This window comes from Pelecanus crispus, chromosome 5 (genome assembly GCF_030463565.1).
Source record: "Pelecanus crispus isolate bPelCri1 chromosome 5, bPelCri1.pri, whole genome shotgun sequence".
NCBI classification, from domain to species: domain Eukaryota; kingdom Metazoa; phylum Chordata; class Aves; order Pelecaniformes; family Pelecanidae; genus Pelecanus; species Pelecanus crispus.
In genome coordinates, this window is record NC_134647.1 from 26,817,926 (window position 1) to 26,838,714 (window position 20,789).

At 38.5% G+C, this 20,789-nt stretch overlaps 1 protein-coding gene across 4 annotated transcripts in view; it reads left to right on the forward strand.

Annotated features, from left to right (window-relative positions):
* Positions 1 to 11,740: 11,740 nt before the first annotated feature.
* The window catches only part of OSBPL6 (oxysterol binding protein like 6), a 50,471-nt gene continuing 41,422 nt past the window's right edge, over positions 11,741 to 20,789 (forward strand). For all 4 annotated transcript variants that reach the window (XM_075710109.1, XM_075710110.1, XM_075710113.1 and 1 more), the window contains exon 1: positions 11,741 to 11,842. In XM_075710109.1, coding sequence (XP_075566224.1) covers positions 11,741 to 11,842 — 102 coding nt within the window. The remainder of the gene's footprint in view (positions 11,843 to 20,789) is intronic.

Sequence of the window (20,789 nt, forward strand, 5' to 3'; positions counted from 1 at the left end):
AAAAACAAATATTAGCAGTGATCAGAATACATATTGCTCTAGACTTGAAGAACATTTAACATTGTTGCATACAAAAGATCAGGCTTAATAAATGCCTAGTGATATATGAGGATAAAATTGGAGGACCGCAAGTGGAGAGGTTAATGGGGGGCACCAGAGATCAGGATTAAGAGAAAAAGAGTTTTATTCCTTTTAGTTTATCCTTCTTTTTCTGGGTTGATTTGGTGTTTTTTTTTTTTTTGTTGGTTTGTTGGTTTCAGTTTTGGGAAAGGAGAGGGAGAGGCTGCATTATGATCTAGCCTGAACTCTTACCATGGAATAGGCCATTAGGTTGCCCTGAATGAATTCCTGTTTCCATATCAGTAGTGATGGCTGAGTTTTGGAATATATTTTAAAAAATATTTAAAATTCCAGTCTTAATCTGAAAATGTCTTCTCACACCCCTACAAATGCCCATTGTAATCCTCAGTGTTTTGTATCAGTATTTAATTATCTTCACCATTATAAATCCGTGCCTTACTTCTAACCTGCGTATATTTCTCTCTTCTTTTTGTCCTGTTAGATTTTGAGAAGAATTCTGATAAGAAATTCCTTTCCCCCATGTAGTGGGCTATAGATCATCGAGTGACCCTTCAATCTTCTCTTTGACAAACTAAATAGATTGACCTCTATAAATCTTTTATTAGTAGTGATGTTTTTCAATCTTGTCGTCATGCTCATGGTTCTCTCTTGAAGCCATTTGTGAATGTCTTTGAAATGTTGGCAGCAGAACTGGACACAGTGATTTAGTAGCAGTCACAGAGGTAATACAACCTCCCTATTCCTTCTTGATATTTCCCAGATTATATATAAACCATTAACTATATTATCCCGTGCAGCTGTGATCCACTGTGACACTTAGTGTTTGTCAAGCTAATTGCTTCCAAGAATAAAATTGCATCCTGTTTTTTGTTCCTGGATGTGACCTTCCATTTAGCACCCCAAAAAATAGGTTCGGTGGAAGCTCTGAGTAATCTGCCAGTTTTGTGTCTCTGTGGCCTGAGCAAATGCCATCAACTGCAGTCCTGTGTTTGCTCCCATAAATACAATGCATTTATGTGGAGACAGCAATGAGCTTCTGTGGCATCCTCCCTACAAGCACTTGATGATATGCCATTCAAAATTCAAGATTGGTAAAATGGGCAGTTCTTAATTTGTTCTGAATCAAAATTTTACTTGGTAGGTTTGAAACATATACCAAAAATGTAAGGTTTGTGAGGTAGTGGAAGTAAACCATGCAGAGAAACAAGAGATAGATTAATAAAAGAAGGGTATTAAAATGCAGCCAGACATGGGTTTCAAGGGCCACAAACACCTTTTAGCCTCCTGCGCTTTGGAAGATTAGTACCATTTTTCCGAAAACATTTTGTAGCCCTTTTATAAGGGAAATATTTTTTTTTCTTTAGATCACTGTCCAGTTGAGACTTTAATTAAAAAGTAATTTAAGAGTCTTTAGGCTTCTAATCTATTTTTCCTTTGTCTAAGTTGCCCAGTGGTAAAGAAAAAAAATCATTACTGAAATAAGGAAAAAAGAAGTTTCTTTTTTTTTTAAAGAGCTGTTGAAAATTGTGAGGTGTTTTTCCCATGAAAGAAATCAGGATACATGAAACTTATTTTTATTCTTTAAAGCATTTCCTGGGTTTTGATTAAGATTTTCAATCTCTTTATGAATTTTTTCAAGAATTGAAAAATTGGATTCTTTGAAAAAATTTTGATGGAAACAAAAATCCCCCAGTAATGTTTTCAGTTTAAAAAAGGGGTGGAGGCATGGAATAGTATGTGTTGGTGTTTTGTTTTTTTCTTTTTTTTTTTTTTTTCCCAAAAAATTTCTATGCCATGCAAATCAATAGTATTCTATTACTGTGACAGCCTAAGGAACGTGGAGCAACAAAGACATCCTAATGAAAATCCTAGGGTCACTTTAGCTATTGAGGCAATCCTCAGAGAATGCAAATGAGTTGAGGGCTTATTTTGAAATTATCATCTAAACTGGAGGTTTGGACATACTCGAACTCCATTAATCACCATGTATGCTTCAGGGCTTCTGGAAGGGCAGAAAACTGTGCTTAATTGTGTAGGCAAGCAGAAAATAGGAAAGGCAGATGTTGTACTGACCTCTTCTTGTCTGAATCTGATTGTCTGTTTTTTTACCTCATCCATCTATTTGATGAAGTCTGTCATAATTGTGTATTTCATGGTCATATATGGCCATGCAAGTAATTTTTTTAAATATTATTTTTACCTTTTATATTATTAAGACATACCTGGACTAGCCACTCAGAAAAAAAAAAAAAAAGATACCTCAGTGTTAAAGAAATCATACTGGGTGTAAAGTGTTGGGGGGCACTACGTTCTGTTGAGGATGCCATGAAAATAAGACTGTCTTAGTAATGCTTGTTGATACTGCAGTCTCCTGTGGAATACGTCGTTTAAGATTTAGAGACTATGTACAGAAACAGACCTTCTTAAGAGCAAAAACCCCATGAGATTTCCCCCCCGCCACCCCCAAAAAAAAAACCCCAAACCCAAACCACCACTTAACCCAATGACCAAAGCAAAGCCTAAGGAGTTTAAAAACCACTGCATTTAATAAACTTAGTTACCATTTTGGGAAACACCATGTTAATTAATTTTAATTTCTTTGATAATTCTTCCAACAAATGCTTGTTGTGGGAGGTTGTCAAATGTAGGGCTGCAAAACATGACTGCTATTAAATATGTAATTTTTTTTCCATTACTTTTGCTGCATTATTGACTGTCAGTCAAGGAGAAGTGGTAGCCTAATTAAGAATAGTGATACAGGTTTAGACTTTGCTCTTATTGACATAAATATTGTGTCTTAACCGATTAATTATCTAATCTTGAAAGAGTTTACTCTTGAAAGAATTTACACATGCAATTTGCATGTGTAAAATGAGTAAGTACTGCTTTTGTCTGTATGAAGTAAGACATAGAATAGCAAGGGGTTTTTTTATCAATTGAGTTTAGTGGTTGCATTGCTAAAATGTACATCTAGTCATATATTTAGCTAAGTTAGCAAATAAAGTAATCAATGAGGTGAAGGAGATGAGTGCCCACATCTAACCACACAGGAAGCCTTGTAAGTGAACATGAGATTGCTCAGAGTTTTGGTGAAGCCCAGCAGTGGAGTGGCTGTAGGAGGGAGGCTGAGGGCATCCCCCAGTCACCCTGCAGTGGAGAGGCTGCTGGTCGACACCATCATCTCAGGCAGGTCATCATCAGTGCTGCTTCACTTGGTTGGTGCAATTTGCAATTTCCACGATCGTAGAATTTAGGTTGGAAAAGACCTTTAAGATCAGCAAGTCCATCTGTAAACCTAACACTGCCAAGTCTACCACTAAACCATGTCCCTAAACACCACATCTGCATGTCTTTTAAATACCTCCGGGGATGGTGACTCATCCACTTCCCTGGGCAGCCTGTTCCAATACTTGATAACACTTCCAGTGAAGAAATTTTTCCTAATATCCAATCTAAACCTCCCCCGGCGCAACTTGAGACCATTTCCTCAAGTGCAGCAGTTTGGTCTGTGTTGGAGCTCCTCTACAGGCGTAATGCTGGAGTTGACTCATTTCCTACCTACAGCCAGGTTCTGGATCCTCCTGAATATGACACAGTGATTCATGGCAGGATTTAGGCACTGTGTGTGTTGCTGTGTATAGTATCAGATCGAGAATTTGTATGTGCCGATGTTGTTATGAATGCCTGCAATTAGACATGTACATTTGTTATCCAAACCTTGAACATGCAGCTTTTAAAATACTTGAAAGGGGCAATGGTAGCACAGTCATATGAATTCTACTATCTCCTACCTTAAAAACCATTTAGTGCTAGTAAGATTTCCCAGTTTCCCTGTAGCACCTCATTTATTCCTGCTTATAAATATTGAACCTGAAAATCATCAGTAGTCCCCTTAGATCAACAGTGTTGTTTTGGTATACATCTAGGATTTAAAATTCACTGGTCAGAGGTCTAGGACATGTGATTTTGGTGACTACTCTAAATGTTAGCCTTGAAAGTTATTACTGGAGCAATTGTGCTATTAAAACTGTGGTAGAAAAATGTGGGAAATTGATTTTCCTGATAAGAATTACTGATTTTGAATTAAAAAAGAAAAGGTTGCTCATTTTTTTTCCTATTATCAACATGCCAAATGTAATCAATAATTTTCCTGAATCTGGAGTTGGCCCTTTATTATTGCTGACAGGACCTGCAAATAAAACAAATCTGAAAATGCATGAATTAAAGCCATTTCCTAAAAAGCTGATGTTTTTCTAAAATGATGTGTCTGATTCTTAAGTAGTGGCTATAGAGTGATTGGTTCACTCATTTATTAAAAAAAAAAAGACAAAAAAAAAAAGTCAAATTGCTTATTTCCTGTAAGTGGTCTTTTAAATCGCCACAGCATTGCTACTGCACTGAGATGTTTTATTTCCCTTATATTTTTGTGTTTGCAACATTCATGTACTGTAGAAAATCACGGTTATGATTTTCCTGCACAGAAGGTTGGCAGTAAAGGGGGGAACAGGCAGTTACATATTCCTCATAATGTGAAAACAAAGGTTGGCGTCCACTGAGTGTTCGAATATAGAATGACCATGTTATACAGCTGCAGAGCACCACAAAAAACATCTTCCCTCCCAAATGAGAAACAGCCCCATATTGATAGATCAGTGTGAAGATGCTTTGCTTGAAATAAAGCTAATGACAGTGACATATTTTGGGTTCATTTATGTGTAGAGACTCAGTTCCGCACCCTAAATTGTCTTCTCAAATTACTCCAATCTGCACAAGGTATTAAACAGTCTGTAAAGCATTCTTGAAGAAAAGACTCAAGCAGAGTGAGAAACAACATAACATTTATGAAAGAAATTTGTTATTTGAATCCAGACTTCATTTGGAGTTACCCATTGAGAGCTTCCATTTATCTGTTATATGACATGCAGGTTTATTTATAACTCTAGATTTACGCAAGTCATGTATTTGTACGTTTTTTGTCACTTCTAATAATAGCTTTTTCACAAACCACACTGTAGTTGGTGCAGTTGCCCAGGCCCGGTGGAACATCTTCAGGTTTTGCAAGAGGACAGAGATTCCCTAACCAGTGTCAGTGAACTTGCTGTACAGTGGCGGCCGTAAAGCAAGGTAGCTGCAGTATCCATACATCTGATATTGCTAACATTCATTTCCACAGGCTGCTTCCCTCCTCTGTGTCACCCATTTATTTTGTGCAGCTTATACAGCTTGTGTTTCCCAAGTCTTTACCCAGTTTGCTCCATGGTGTATTCTCATTTCACTCCTTGTGTGTGTATTTCACTCAGACCTTTTAAACCTACTAACATTTTTTTTTCCCCAGTAAAAATTGCCTTAGCCTTTCTCAATTTCGTTGCCCACCATTCTTTTTTTTATTTTAATTTTTAATTTTAGCCAGTAACAGAAAAATACTCAATTTTAAAACAAAATTTTGAATAATGACAATCTGTGTACCTCCAGATACCATGTAGTTTGTTCAGTGAATAAAACTAAGAGTAATGAATTTTTATATGGAGAGTCAGTGTTGTCTTAAGTGTTTTTATACAACTGAGTAGTCCAGTCTACAGAATTCCCAGGAAATACTTTTAAGAGTTGTTGAATCAAACATATTATTGTAACCTTGGATAGAAGGTGAAGAGAAATCAGTAAGTAGCTCTCAGTGCTTCTTTGTCTTTCAGACTATTTAGTGTAACATTGATATAAAAATAATTGCGTTATGTCTTGGTACTGGATTGGTCATTTATTTTGATGCATCTGAAATAATTTTGTTTCAGATGATAGAAGGCAGGAACTTGGGGTTAACATAATATCTAGTGTAAAAAACAGGGGTTTCTGATATAAGAAATAAAGCATGTAATTTTCCTTTATTTATTTAGACAGAAGGAGACCAAAAGAGATAGTAACTCTTTGTGGATGGAAAGGAAATGAAGAATGACTTTGTTTTTAAGACCTATTTAATACTTGATTGAAGTCACCACAGGAAAAAAAAAAAACAAACACCCAACCCACAACACTAATTAACTGAGAATAAATGAGTAAAAAGTATTGTGTAGTAAAATATGTTCAAATCTGAGATTGAAGTAGAGAAAGAATGTGGAATCCCAAGGTTTCCACTTTTTTTTTTTTTCAGGCTTAGACAAGCTGTAACAATTGAGATCAAGCACAAAAACATTATTGGGAAAACTCCACCTTGAATTCAAAGGCTAGCTTAAAAAATAAACATAGTAGGGGTGAACTGCAAGAATGTGGTGGAACAGTTCTGATTTACAAAAGAAGTATTTAATACTAAATGTTTAAGAAAGAATAAACAATTTCTTAACTACTCAGTAAAGAATCTTTAGTATATTTCTTAAATAATTTCTTATTGTAGTTTCTGTATGGTAATTCTGTATTCCTTTATGAATAGGATTAGATACAGGTGTTTTGCTTCATCTGGAGGATGTTACAATCATGGCACATGGTATTTTTCCTTACGCATCAGAGTTAAAAGACCTTGCTGCATGTTCTGCTTACAATACTTGCTCTCTCCTCGGCTTTGGGCAGAGCATCTTACCTTTCTATATGCATGATATTACATAAAAAAATAAGTAAATAACTTAGAAGGGAATGTAGTGAAGAACCAGTAAATAATTTTTATGTTTACTAAATTACAGATTGTGTTTTAAATCCAAAATAGTTCAGATGCCAGTGAGGAAAGTTGAAGACAAAACTCCCAGTTGGGCGATTGATACTTGCCATGACCGAAATCTTTCTGCGGTGTCTGGTTTTCATGTTCCAGGAAGACTGTCTCATACACTGGAAGTAATAAATATATTTCCTGCCTTCGGAACTTATGGCAAAGCAACTTTGAGGCAAGCCAATGCACGGTCACATTTGAAGGGCTGAATCAACTTATGGTTCTAAACTGGCAGGTGGTTTTGAGCAGTTCATGAGGGATTTAGTTGGTGTGGTGCAAAATGCAGCCTCCAGGTCAATGATAGTTGGATAAGCAGCAATTAATAACCAATAACCAATAGCCAATACTGTTACCCTTATTTATGATAGATAATACCATTCTTTTTGAGTTGTCCAAATGAAATCAATTAAAATACTCTCAGGTTGAAGACATATTTTCTGTGAAGTAAAGGGATGATAAAATTGGCCTCATGCAATGAGTCAGATGTTTTGGTCTTTGTCAGGAAACAGTATCAGAACAAATGCACAATTACTAAGGGCACACCCCCTCCCCTGCCCAAAACCCAACATCCTAATTTTTGAATGTGTTTTTAGATTTTCTATTATTTTCTAGAAATATTCTACCATGGTATATGGCTTGCTTCTGTTCCCACTGAAGTAAATAGCAAAATTGCCAGTGACTGATGGAAAAAGCCCATGAAAAATGTCTCAAAAGCATTGGTTTCATTTTGGTAAATTGAATTTGTTGGCCAAAAAATTAGATTTATAATTGTTTGCTTCAATCTTAGTTACAGAGAGACTGGTGTCTCTTTACATCAATTTCACTACATTTATTCCTTCTAATGTGCTCTAAAAAAGATGTGTTACCCAAATTTTAAGCCAAAATTGGAAGATAAGCTCTGAGCAATACAGGGAAACAGAATCCAAATTCGATATGCAAGAACAGTGACAAAAAGCTCGATGCTAGCTCTTGCTAGTTTGCATTAATATTTTTGTTGTGCTTACAATACTTGTTTTCTCAAATATCCCACTTGCCTTTTTTTGACTTTTAACCCTGACTTGTTTCTCTGTCAGAAACTTCTATGTATAAGTAATAGCAATTTTGTATTGAAGTTATTGTTGCTGTTAAATAGGGCAAGAAGAAAAGTTTGCTTCTTGTAGCGTGAAAGGGGATGGTTTACTTTTATATATCTTTTTTGGGAGACTGCTTTCAATAAATCAGTGTGGTCTGAGCAAGTTGTTGGTTAGGTTCAGCTCTTAGTGCTTGGGCAACGCCACAGAACCACTGTGGAGTTTGGCTCAGGTGTAAGCCACTATTTTATTTTTTTTAAATACCTTGCAAAAGAAAAAGCCCATACTTCACAGAATCTCAAATCTGGCAAATATTTACAGAACTGTTTTTCCTGTGTACCACTTGCTATCATTGTGTTTGCTTCTTACAACAGCACCTACGCTTCCCGAAACCCTTAAAAACACACTTGAAGTGCTAGATCACTGTCCTCCTGTGCCAATACTAAATATAAATTTTTCCAGATGAGTCAACTAAGTGAAGATCGGATGTTTTAAAAAGGGCTTGATTTTCGTTTGCCCAAAGGCTGCTCTGCTGAAAAATTTTCAGTGACCTCATAGCTGAAAGTGACTGCAAATTTGTCCTTTCAGCTGTTAAATAACTCAACTGTTCTGTACAGCTTTGTGAACTAGGATTATAATTTTTGTGTTCTGTTTTTTGTAATTTGATTTTTGATTTATATGAAAATTGCATAGACCTTGAGTTATCACTGTTGGTACACCTCATTGGCTAAAATTTGCCTAATGCATTTCTAGGATATGAAAATGCTGTTAAACGAGATCAACAGTCCCTGGTATGCTAGGATAGAAGGAAAAGCCTCTCTCTGGGTGCAACTTTATAATGTTTTGTCTCTGAAGTTCTGAAACAAATGTGCCATGCAGCTTGCTTGTTTCTTCCTGCAACCTCTGTCTTCTTGTAGCTGGCTCTAGCAGCTCCAGCACAATGCATCTTCCTAGGCTTCTGCTAGCAGGAACTTGTCATCCTGAAAACAATAGAGAATTTGCCAATATGTTCAGGCTATGTGGGCAGCTTTTCCTGATGGAACAGCTGTGTCCTCCCAGTCATGCCACTGGGATGCTGTGTGGGCTCTGTGGATATTATGTGGGATCTATAATTCTATGGGAGACTCCTTGATGAAGGTGGAAGCTCATCCATAAGATATAGATAAGATTTGTACTTGCAAAAGTGCTGATAACTAATAAAGTGAAGTCATTCCACTTTCCATAGTACAGCCAGCAGAAAAGGTGTCTGTCACTTACGAGTCATCACAGATCTCAGCTCCAGCAGGAGGGTGTTTGTTAGGGTGCAGTATTTGGAAGTTGGTGGCTGCAAGGCACAATGTAATTATTTAGCTGCCTCTGTATGAGTATCTGGGTTCAGGATGATATTCTTGCATGGATATCTGTTGTGATTGCAGAAGCCAGACCTCCGTCTTCAATATGTCATATTTTCTTGAGCCTGCAGTCAAGTCTGAGTGTTGGCTAATGTATTTTTGTCCTGATCTCATTTAAAAGGACAGCACCCTTCTCCACACTCATCTAAAGCTAGCTGTGCTCTGCTGACCCTTGGTGTGTTGTCATCACAGTGTATGTGGAAGGGCACCATTTCAAAGTTAGAGAGAGGGTGGTGGAGAAGACAGATGCCAGCTTCAAGTAGATGACATCATTCAGGGAGTGATTTTATCTAAGGTTAGTGGAAGATCAGACAGTATCTATCAGCTGAAGCAAGATCAAAGTAATCTGTTAAGCACTGAGACCTATAACTCTGTTCCTGAACTGTCATAGAATCATAGAATCATTTAGGTTGGAAAAGACCTTTAAGATCATCCAGTCCAAACATTAACCTAACACTATCAACTCCACCACTAAACTAATTAAGGGTAAAGTAGCAATTTCATGTTTCCTGGCTTGGTGGCTAGATTATTTATAATGAAAGTAAAAACTAGGAGTCATTAAGATTGGAAAGGACCTCTAAGATCATCAGTCCAATCAGCAACGCAACACCTCCATGATGTACTGGTGATGTGCTTGCAACATTTTGGTAGCGTTTGGCAGGTAGCGTTTGACTGTTTAGTGACACAAATATCCTCTGCGCTGCTCTAAGTATCTATTTTTGTGTGCTCGAGTGGAAATTAAAGGTTTGGGTAGAGAGAAGTCAGTGAGAGGAAGCATCTAATACTTGCAAAGAGGTAATACGCATAGCAGTGGCTGAGTAAACAGGAAAAAGAATGGCCCCTGTAGCTGTGGTGGGTTAGCCCTGGCCAGCAGCTAAATGCCTACCCAGCTGCTCACTCCCCCCTGCATCAGTGGCATGGGGGGAGAAAATTGGATGAGAAAGCTCGTGGGTCGAGATAAAGACAGGGGGACTGCTTATCAATTACTGTTGCAGGCAAAACTCAGCTTAGGCAAAATTAATTTATTGCCAATTAAAATAGACTTGGGTAGTGAGAAATGGAAGACATTAAAACAACACCTTTCCTCCCATTTTTCCCAGGTTCAAGTTCACCCCTTCGTTCCTGACGCCTATAGTGGCCCCCCGCCCCGAATGGCATGGGGGGCGGTGGTGTTTGTGGTCCGTACGTAGCTGTTTTTCCTCACCACTCCTGCCTTCTCACACTTCTCATCTGCTCTGGTGCGCGTTCCCCATGGGCTGCAGTCCTTCAGGGAAGAGTCTGCTCAGCGTGGGTGCTCCATGCCACAGGCCGCAGTTCCTTCAGCACTATCCATCTCCTCCGTGGGCTGCCAGGGATTCTGGGCTCTGGCAGCTGGGGCACCTCTTCCCCCAGCTCCTCCTCTGACCCTGGTGTTCACAGGGTTCTTTGTCACTTGCTTTGTTCCTCCTCCTCTGCCTCTGTGGTGCTTTCTGCCCTTTCTTAAATATCTTTTCGCTGACAGGCTCAGCTGTGCCCTGCGGTGGGGCCATTGTGGAGCCGGCTGGCACCAGCGGTGTCCAGCTCGGGGCAGCCTCCCCCTCCCCTCGCAGAGGCTGCCCCTGCAGCCCCGCGCTGCTGGGCCTGGGCGCTGCACCCAACATGGCAGCCCAGAGTCCCTGAGTGAAGCCCTGGGTAGCTCCTGCCTTCATCAGTACGTTTTTTTTGTACCTGGGATTCAACAAATACACTGAAGCTTTTGTCCAGATGAAGAGATTAATACCCTCTGGCCGCAGTCTTGTGGCTGAAAGCATTTTCTGGTCAAAACATTTTGTATTATCTTTCAGTCATCTCTGAGAGCAAGACGTGAGCATGCGGCGAGCTTTGCGCCATCTCAGAGGTGCTGATTCGTGAAACTGGGTTGTCCACGCCTTCAGTGAGGCCACCGTCTTTGAAAGAGGGACCTGCTTTTAAAAACCAACTTGCAGAGTCTTAACCTAGCTGCAGGGTTTTTAAGAAGTACTGACTATAACGGGGTGTTTACTGGTATTTGTGTTGCACAGGAAGTCCTAAGGAGTTATTTGATAATGTTATGATACTATGCAAGATGGGATATCAACCCCTTGTCAAGGAACTGTAAACTTTGCCTGAGAATTGCTGTAAATTCCTTAAGCCTTTCTGTAGGGGTTTTTGAAATAATGTAATACCACTTTCATCTTCTGTGAGAATGCAGAACAATGTATTTGTGTTTGTACTGGGTAGTTGTTAGGAAGGGAAGTAAAAAACTGGGAGATCTGTTGGATTAAACAGTGACTGTCAACAGATTTCTTTGCTGCAGAGCTGCTTTGGAGTGAGGGTGTATTCATCCACTCTTTCTTTCACATTTTTCTTTACTAAGGTGCAGTTCAGCTGAGATTGAATTCCTCTTTGGCTGTCTATCAACTGTGAAACAGAAGGATGCAGAAGACTATCCCTTGCCTTTTTGTATATGACTGATAAGAGCACAAGATCATTACTACAAGTTTGCTGCAAAGATGAGTTCAGAGGAGAAGAGTATATCTCCAGCTCACAAAACGTCCACTCCATCACATAGAAGTGCCTCCTCTTCATCATCATCTCAGAGGGATAGGAGGCAGGTAAGAAAAAAGATCTAGATGTTTGTAACATCTGGTGGAATGATTCATTTATTCCTGTAATGTGGCCATTCGTTCTCGGTAGCTCTAAATTCACTTTCTTATTGCAGTGGATGATATCACTATAGCCAAGAACTGTTGATTTTTTAAAATTTTTTTTTTCCACTTTGTAAAGTGGTTTGAAAAAGATTCAGAAGCAACGTGGGCACTATGTGTAGCACTGGAGTGGGAAGGATATAATCACGTGGACAAGTAGGAAACACACGCTGAAGACTTTTGGGAAGTGGTTTCTTTGGCAGCATGAACCTGCAGTTGCTTCAAATTGTTTTGTGTCCTCTGGGGATATCTCTTTGTAAATCAAACTACAGAGATGTATTAGCTATTTACAAGGTGATATTTCAATTCAATTTAAATATCATATTTTTTATCCAGTATGTAAACACCTAACATTTTAAATATTATTTGGCTTACTACAAATTTACAGTGATTGTCCCATGTCATATAGTACTAGTCCAGTTATGTTAGACTTCAATTTTCAAGAGACCCTTGTGTATGTAGATGTAATACGTCTTTTCTTCAGGATCCCTTTGAGATGAGGGCTGTATTATTTCCACGCAAAACAACTTAGTCATTCCTGGGGTTTTTTTGAGGGCTGGGTGTACAGTCTGGCCCCAGCATCAGTGGGAGCACTTCAGAAAGTATCAGAACTACCCACTAGATTTCAGATAGCTTGTTACATGTATTTTTTAAAATGTAAAGGTTGATACTGAAAATTTGATTAGAACAGAAACATACTTTAAAACTTTGATCCATGGAAACCTTGAACACTAAATCAGCTTCTGTGTTAGTTTAACATCATCATGTTTTAAAAAAAATGTACAAAATGTAAAAATATAACAACTTTATAATTTAAAATATTATGAAAATATTTTCATTAATGCAATACTGGCTTCTTTTCAGCCTGACGAGGAAAAGAGGCAAGAAAATGCCTTAAGAAAAGAACTTAAATAATTGTTTGCTGTGGTATGCATTTACTTGAATGTCTGTAGCTTAAGAACATTTTCCTAGCTTCTTGTATGCCAGCTGTGACACTATTTTCTCAGCTGCTGCTGAAGTTTTTTTTTTCCCTTACCTGACTTATAAAAATTTTGAAAACTGAGAATTTTGTTGAAAACTGTAACATTTACAGCTTTGAATGTAAATAGTCTCACCATAAGGTATGTTTAAAATGTTAAACTAGGAGAAGGATTCTGATATGTGTTTGGTAACAGGCAGGAAATGTGTCTGGAATTTTTTTTTAATCATTTCCATTGCTTTTCAGTGAAGCCAAAAATGATGTTCTCACAGGTGATAAATACTTTCCCTTTCATGCTGTACAGGATTTGGGATAGCTGTACTCAGTTAAGTCCTGGTTAGCATATGATGTCCTCTTAATTTTTCATTAGTTCCATCTGGAGCAAGAATTTTGACATCTTTTGTTTAAAGCATCAGTATATTTTATCTTCTGCATTTAAAGGTGAATGCAAGACTTGTAGGAGCTGCTGAACTCAGCCAAGAGCATATCCTCTGAGTTCTCTTTGTAATTAGGTAGTTTGGTATGATCATGCAAGTAACAATGAAAAAAATCACCTTTTGGGAATACATTTTACCGTAAATCTAATGGCTGCCGTATCTGTTACTATAGCAACAGGGTAGAGCAAGGTATACCTGTCATCATAATGAAATGGATGCTTAACTTAAGTCCATATTTGGTCACTGAAATGTGAAGCATGATTTTAAAATAATGCTGAAGAGGTTGATGGTGTGATACATCCAGAGCTCTCTTGGATCTAATAATGCCTGATGATGCTTAACAAGTATATTTAGGCATGTAAATGTGGACTGGAATGGCTACTGCTAGGCATTCATTATTTTGCCTTAGTGCTTTCAGTGTTAAAAGCAGAAAAATATCCAGGAGAATAAATGGATGGGCAATTTCTTCTGCAGTGAAACTGAGCTACAGTGTGCAACACAGTGTGAGGTGCAATGGTACTATATCCAGGGAAATAAACATGCAAATGTTTCTTTGTGCATGTAGACACACTAAATCACCCAGGATCTTCATACTGTCTACTATAACAATTGTATTTCTAATTTCTTTTGTTGCTTATGGCATTATGTGTATATGTTTTGGGTTTCATAGGCTTTCCCCCAAATGCAATGATAGCTAAGGGGTAGGGGATTTTTGTTCAGGAGCTGCTGGGTTTTACTTTGAAAAGGCTTGAAAATTCTGTCTTGCTGCCTCCTTGGACTCTTCATAGCAGCTAGGAGAAAAGCACCCTTCCTGAAGGGGTAATATGTACAGATATGGAAAGTGATGTGACTGGATGAAGTGTCAATGTAGCTTTCATTGTCATATGTGAGGATAACACTTAATATTTTTAGATGGTTAATGACGGAAATCTTCTCATCATATAATTCTTGTCAAAGTCATACCAGCAATTATGGAACAGTTTCCCAATAAATTATGGCACAGGAGGCTGAATGAGTGTGAACATGACTATGATAAATCATTTCAGGGAGAGTGGAAAAAGTCGTGCTGTATATAATGCTGGCATTTTAATGGAGCTTTCTTATTTGTGCAAGATATTCTCACCTAAGAGAATTAGCAGTCAGCAAAAGCTTTGACATTGCCAATTTGCAGGCTCCATGACTAAGTAATTGATAAATGAACAGACTACTGATGCCAGCAATAACCAAAAAACTGGGCTCAGATTTTCGTCGTTGTAGGAACTTTAGCATCATTCATTTTTGTCAAAATCATGGTTAATTTGGACTATTAGATAGAAGAAGGCCCAGGACCAACCTGTTTTATTTAACCCCTGAGCTGAGTGGGGTGGCAGGGCAGTTGTGGTGTCCTTGATAAGGAATACTGTAGAATGGAGCAGCAGCAATTTTTCCTACTGTGGAGCTGTTGCCAAATGTAGAACCCCTGTCACTTCCACTGTCAGGGGATCTCTCTAAGAAAACTAAGAGTCCCCATACAAAGGTGAGCATAAAAACTGCAATTTGGACAGCCTTTTTTGTGGGCCATGCTGGAAAGGGAGATCGTTGTTTTTCATCCCTCATGAAACTCTGAAAAGGCTAGTCATATTCTGTTGCACAACAAAAAGGAGGAAAACTAACATTGTTTTTAGAAAGTACAGCTGAATATGATAAAATCATATGTTGTGTATTCATTTTGATGGGTGTAAGTCCTTTATAAATATTCCATATTTTATTTATTGACCAAGTATGCAAGTCATACTGCAGACTGTAATACGTTATATATTCTCTGCAATGCGTGGGTAGTAATATTGTGCTGAGAGGGCAGAAAGAAGTAAATACATTATAGGGTTAACAACGTGCAGTTTGGTAAATTGGGGCCTGACCCCCGCCTATTAAACAGGTAGTACAGAAAGAGAGTAATAATAATGAAACTGTGAACAAAGGAGAGATTTTCACGTTACTGACCACCGTCTAAAGGGTAGCTAATACATGATGTGAAGAGGATTTAGCAATGTCTGCTGTTTTAAATGCAAGGATTTCTCTTCTAATGTCTCAATTTTCTTTTTGGTCTTTTAGGGGGGAGAGATGGTCAGCTATTATCTCTTTCTCTCTCTGTTTCTCTTTGTCAGATTGCTGTTTCAACAGATCCTTGGTTCTTTTCCCACACAGCAAACACAAAAGAAGAAAAGATTTAGGTCCTATTGCATTTAGGCTTGTGTGGTCACCCTTCTACTAGGAGAGCATTCATATTTCAAATGACTACTGTCTTTCAGCCGTATGTAAAGAGTGAAAGATAGGGGCTTTGAAGGAAAAAGAAAAAAGATTTTTCCAGAGCAGCAATCATCTGCTTTTCATATTTTAATGTGGTTTCTTTTTTTCTTTCTGCAAGAGCAATACTGACTAATAGGAGAAGGGGTGTACTCAAGGGATGCAGAAAGGGCTGAGTTTTGGCTGAAGAGGTTTACCTGGCCTTGAAATTTAGGAGCAGAACGTGATTCCAAAGTTAAGGCTCTGGTCTTGCCTAGAGGTCTGTGCTGGAAAATGCCTAGTTAGCATTTTATAACCACTATATTTTAATTGTCAAAGTAATCTCCTGAAAGCAGTCTTTCCTAAGGCAGGTATCACCTTTTTGTAGATATAAAGGCTTTAATGATGATGGAAAGATTGAGTCATTTGTCTGCAGTGACCTTACTCCATAAACTAAGGTTTGGTTAACTGGAAGACTATAAAAGAGTTATTGCAGTAGGTGAATCTGGGGGTGAAATGTATGGTACCTGAAAAAAAGGACTAATAAACGTTGTTTGGATATAGGGATGCAGTAGAAATCTAGGCTTCACAGTACTATGCACTGTATTAAGCACGTAATAAAAGGCAGTCACTAGCATAAAGTGCTGATTAGATGGGACAGACATAGACTGGGAGCAGAAAAAGAGAAAGGCGACTTGTCTGTTGTCTCTTTCATCAACTAATGATAAAGCATAATGAGAAGAGATGTGCATAATAGGAAAATATCATGGGTTCTATGCCAATTCTAGAATTTCATGCTTTCAGCTAACATTAAGAAGAGTAAAAGTAGCATTATGAAGGGAAGTCTCTTGGCTAAGAAAACAGCCATCAAGTTTTTCCCAGGGGATAATGAGCTGCAAATTTTTCATAGATGTACTGCAAGGACCATCAAGTTCTGTGAAGCTGAGTTCACATGGGAAATCTGCATGCCACAGCAAGTGGGTGGTGCAGGAGGGAGAATTAAGAAGTGCCAGGAGTGGAGTGCTCAGCTGTGCAGTGTAGAAAGCAAAAGGTACTTGATTTAATGGGTGAGACTCTTGGTCAGGAAATTAATAGGTGAAAGAAATGAGTGAGCAGGGGAGAGAGAACTGGGTGGGCCAAATGCTTCGTGAGGTTGTAAGACATGAAACTAAGAAGCAGGGACTGGTTTGTAGGGAGAACAACTGGCTGAAAAAGTAAGGGCAGAGTAGAGAGAAGGAAGGCAAGGGGAGAGGGTTTTTTTTGTGACCAGGAGTATCTGGGAGAGCTGCTTGAAGTGTAGAAGGGGGGAAAAAAGTTGCAAACAATCTTTTACTCTAACTGCTTGATGTTTAAGAAGATCTTTTTGTGTAGTTGTTCTAAGCGGTAGCAGATTCGCTTTCTATCTGTCCCATAGAAAAAGCGGTCTAGTATTTGAGACTGAAGCTACTTAATGCAAAATGCTGGGGCTTAAAATGAGAGACCTACTGTTGCTATTGCTTTGGCTCCTGATGCTGCTATACCTTTCCTGGCAGCTCACCAGGAAGTAGCAGAACAGTGGCAGTGGGAAGGGGCACGGCAGGAACAGCTCTGGTGGCAGCAGCTATGAGATGTCAGCCGCTTGTGCTTTTCCCTTGGTAGGCTAGGTTGGCAGGGTAAGGTCCATGATATACACAGATCCATCTTGCCTGCTGGAAATTAAAGTCCTTTGGAAGAGCCTGTCTCTTTTCGCTGTCCTATTTCATTTAGCATTTTTGGTGCTTTTTCTGGGAGACCGAGAACAGTTAGATGTGTGAGAGTTAGTGAAGGAATAGGAGGGTGTGTTCATGCTCATATAGTTTAATTTTTTGGTTTTAATATATTGACATACCTCAAAATCAACTTCCTCTTTGTTTATGACCAGTTAAGCTCAGTGACACAATATTAAGGATGCTTTGGTGGCTTCGTTATAGATTTCTGCCTCATAAACAATGACAACATAATTGATTGGCATTTTTACCATGCCTTCCTATCTGTCCAGCATGCCTCAGACAGTGTTGTTCATACAAGATTGCAATATAATATAACATAATATATTCCATGTGGAAGAGAAGTCTGCATGCATTTATATCCCTTCTTTATTCTTAAATTGAGTAGCAACCTACATGCTCACTCACTGCTGTCAGCCTAATGTGACATCTCAGAAAAAAATCTTGGTGGTTACTTGTAAGTTTCATGTGTTCTTGTCTCTCTGTGACTTTAAAAGAAAGGAAGGCAAGGATGGACAGTTTTATAGTAGATATGGTACAGACCTGAGAACATGGAGCCTTATTCCTAGCTTTGCTCTGTAGCAAATCATAGACTTTTAAGAGCATTTTTACTTCTCAGTAGTTTGTGAGAATGATTTCAATAGTAATTATTAATCTCTCTGAGAGTTTCAAACTGAAGATGCTACTAAATGCCAAGTACTGTTATTACAGTGATGTAATTCTCTTTTGCTCTCTTTTCTAATTAACTCTCTTCACATAATATAGTTGAAGCAGCATTAGAGCAGGAAGTGTTAAATAAGTACTTTAAAAGCAACAACTCACTGGAGCAAGCAAATGTTCTGAGGGAGCCAAAGAATGAAGTGGCAAAATTGTTAACAAAAACATGCAATTACTCTTTAAAATGGTTAGCTGCTGCTACTCTACAATGTTTTGGGTTTTTTTCTGTGCCTTTAATAGACTCTGAAAATGTTCCTTAGGTTCAGGAGGTAGTGGGTCTTATTTCAGTATCTGAAAAAATGTCTGAAACAATGTAGCTTATGAAGCTGTAGGACACCCATGTGAATGTTACATTAAGTTCAATGCCATAGCACTTGCCTGAAATGAAATCATGAATCTCAGGCCTGTTAGATTCCTTTTTCATCACTCAAATGGATAACAGTGAACTACTTAATGAGCGAACACCTACACGTTGCACAATCAGACCTTCAGAAGAAGGTCTTTCACTTTCAAAGTGAAGCTTTCTGGACTACAGATTTATCTGGGGAGGGGGTAGGAACCCGTGTAAGTGAGACTCAGAGGGACCTGGTGCAGAATGACCCCAGGGGTGAGGCAGGTCCCCTGCGAGTGCTGATGCCAATGGGTGCATTGAAAGTATGAGGCATTCCTGCTCTGGCACTGGGAATCCTTGGGGACAAGGCTGCTGGCGCACATTGGCACCAACACATGCCTATGAGCCCAGTTCAGGCTGGTTGCATCAGGCTCGCTGTCTGTATGTTGTGAAGTCAGCCTGCAGGCACGCAGCAGGTGTCCCCCATCTTGTGCCTATATTTCTGCCTAGAATTTACACAATAGATACATGGCGACCAGAAGAATTACATCTGTGTGCATGTGCACTGGATGGGCCCTCTCCAATCAATAGTTATTTGGATCACAAGGGCACCTGCCCTTGGTAATATCTATACTGGTTTGGAGACAAGATCTCCCAGAGTACAATTCTGGAGATTAATGGAGATGCTGCCTCTCTCTAAGAAAGACTTGGCCTTAAAGCTGTTGAAGAAATAAAATAGTCTGGAGCAGTCAAGGAGATACAGATAGCCTGGTCTGCAAGGCAAGCCAACCCAATGTCTGAAAGACCTGTGAGGAAAAAAAGAAGGCTGTGCAGGAGACTTGTTTTTGTTCTTCACAGTGATAGTGTGCATGCCAAGCTGTCCCATGGGGCTGTGTGTGCATGTTCTCTGAGCTTCATAAACACTGTTATCTGAGTTATCTTACCTCTAGGAGCACTTTACAGATTGCGTGGAGAATGCTGAAGTTCAGATATGTGCTATGAAGAAAGGTTTCTTTTTTTAAACTGTGTCAGTTTGATTAGAAATGGTGTATGTAGCTATCTTCTATTACAAAACCCGGGAAATTGCTCACATAAAAGCTTAATTACCCGTGCAAATTATGACAGATAATTTAAAGTGGTGTTTTCAGAACATGGTCACTCTTGCATTCCTCCTGTCTCTTTTTTTTTTTCCCCTCTACCATGCACCTACATGAGCATGTCTCACTTTCTTTGAGAATATAAACTAAAAGGTTAGCTTGTACATTTAAAATAAAAAAAAGAATATTCATACAATTCAAGCGTCCTCAAGCATTGATTGATATTATCATAATATGCACTCATTTTCTAACTGCAACTTGATCCAAAATGGGGCTGTCTAGGATCAGTGAGGAATGTGTGTACACACACACACACACACACACACACGAATTCAGAGAGGAGAAGAGCAACTCTTCTGAAGTGCCATTTAGGATTTCTGGGAAGCAAATGGGGGAGAAGAAAGAGAAGCATGATTTTATTTTCATTTCCTCAGTGGAGAGGAAAGACACAAAAGTGAAAAAAAGGAGGGAGGGTGATGGCAGGTATGATATGAAGGCTTCTGTTTTCAAGACACTCATGCATGATTGGGATTACCCACATTCAAGACATACAAATGTATTAGGCAGAATAAATGTGTGCCTTAGTAAAGCTATTTGCTGTTCTGACATCTCTCTCTTTCTCTTTTTATTAAATACTTTATCGTGGAATTGAAAATGAAGCTGTTACATCCAAACTTTTTTTTTCCAGTAGAATAAGATTGCATGTAAAAAAAAAAAATAGTTCTGATTAAAAATTTTTCAAACCCCCTTTTTTCCAAGCTCCTGTATTTTTGTACTGCATATATTAAAGTTTAAAGAATATTGAGAAAGTCTAAGTAGGTAGCTTACACAAGGATATGAAAGAGAGCCCCAGGAAGAAGGGGTTTTCTTTTTTTGAACCTACACACTTTTTTAGGTGAGTGTCCGACTTTTTGGCCTGTGATTTGTGTTAACTTAGACTCCCTTGCAACCATTTATTAAAGTGAAAACTGCATATATTTTCTGAAGAAGGCCATTCAATGTGTCTAGAATGCTTTCATTAGTTAACATATCAAGGAATGGTTTTCTTTTGTGTATGTAATTTTATTTTCCCTCCTCTTTTTTTTTTTTAACTGTATCAGCACTAATAAAGTGAATTGCTAGCCTGAGACTTAGCGAAATATCAATCCTTTTAATTGTGATTATTCAATAGTCATAAAATAGCCTTGTATCATTAGCAAACATTTGGATTCTGTGTCAGATCTCAATTTGTTTGCTCTGTTTTGAGATAAGCGTGTCAAAATCTAAAGTGTGAAAGGAGAAGATTG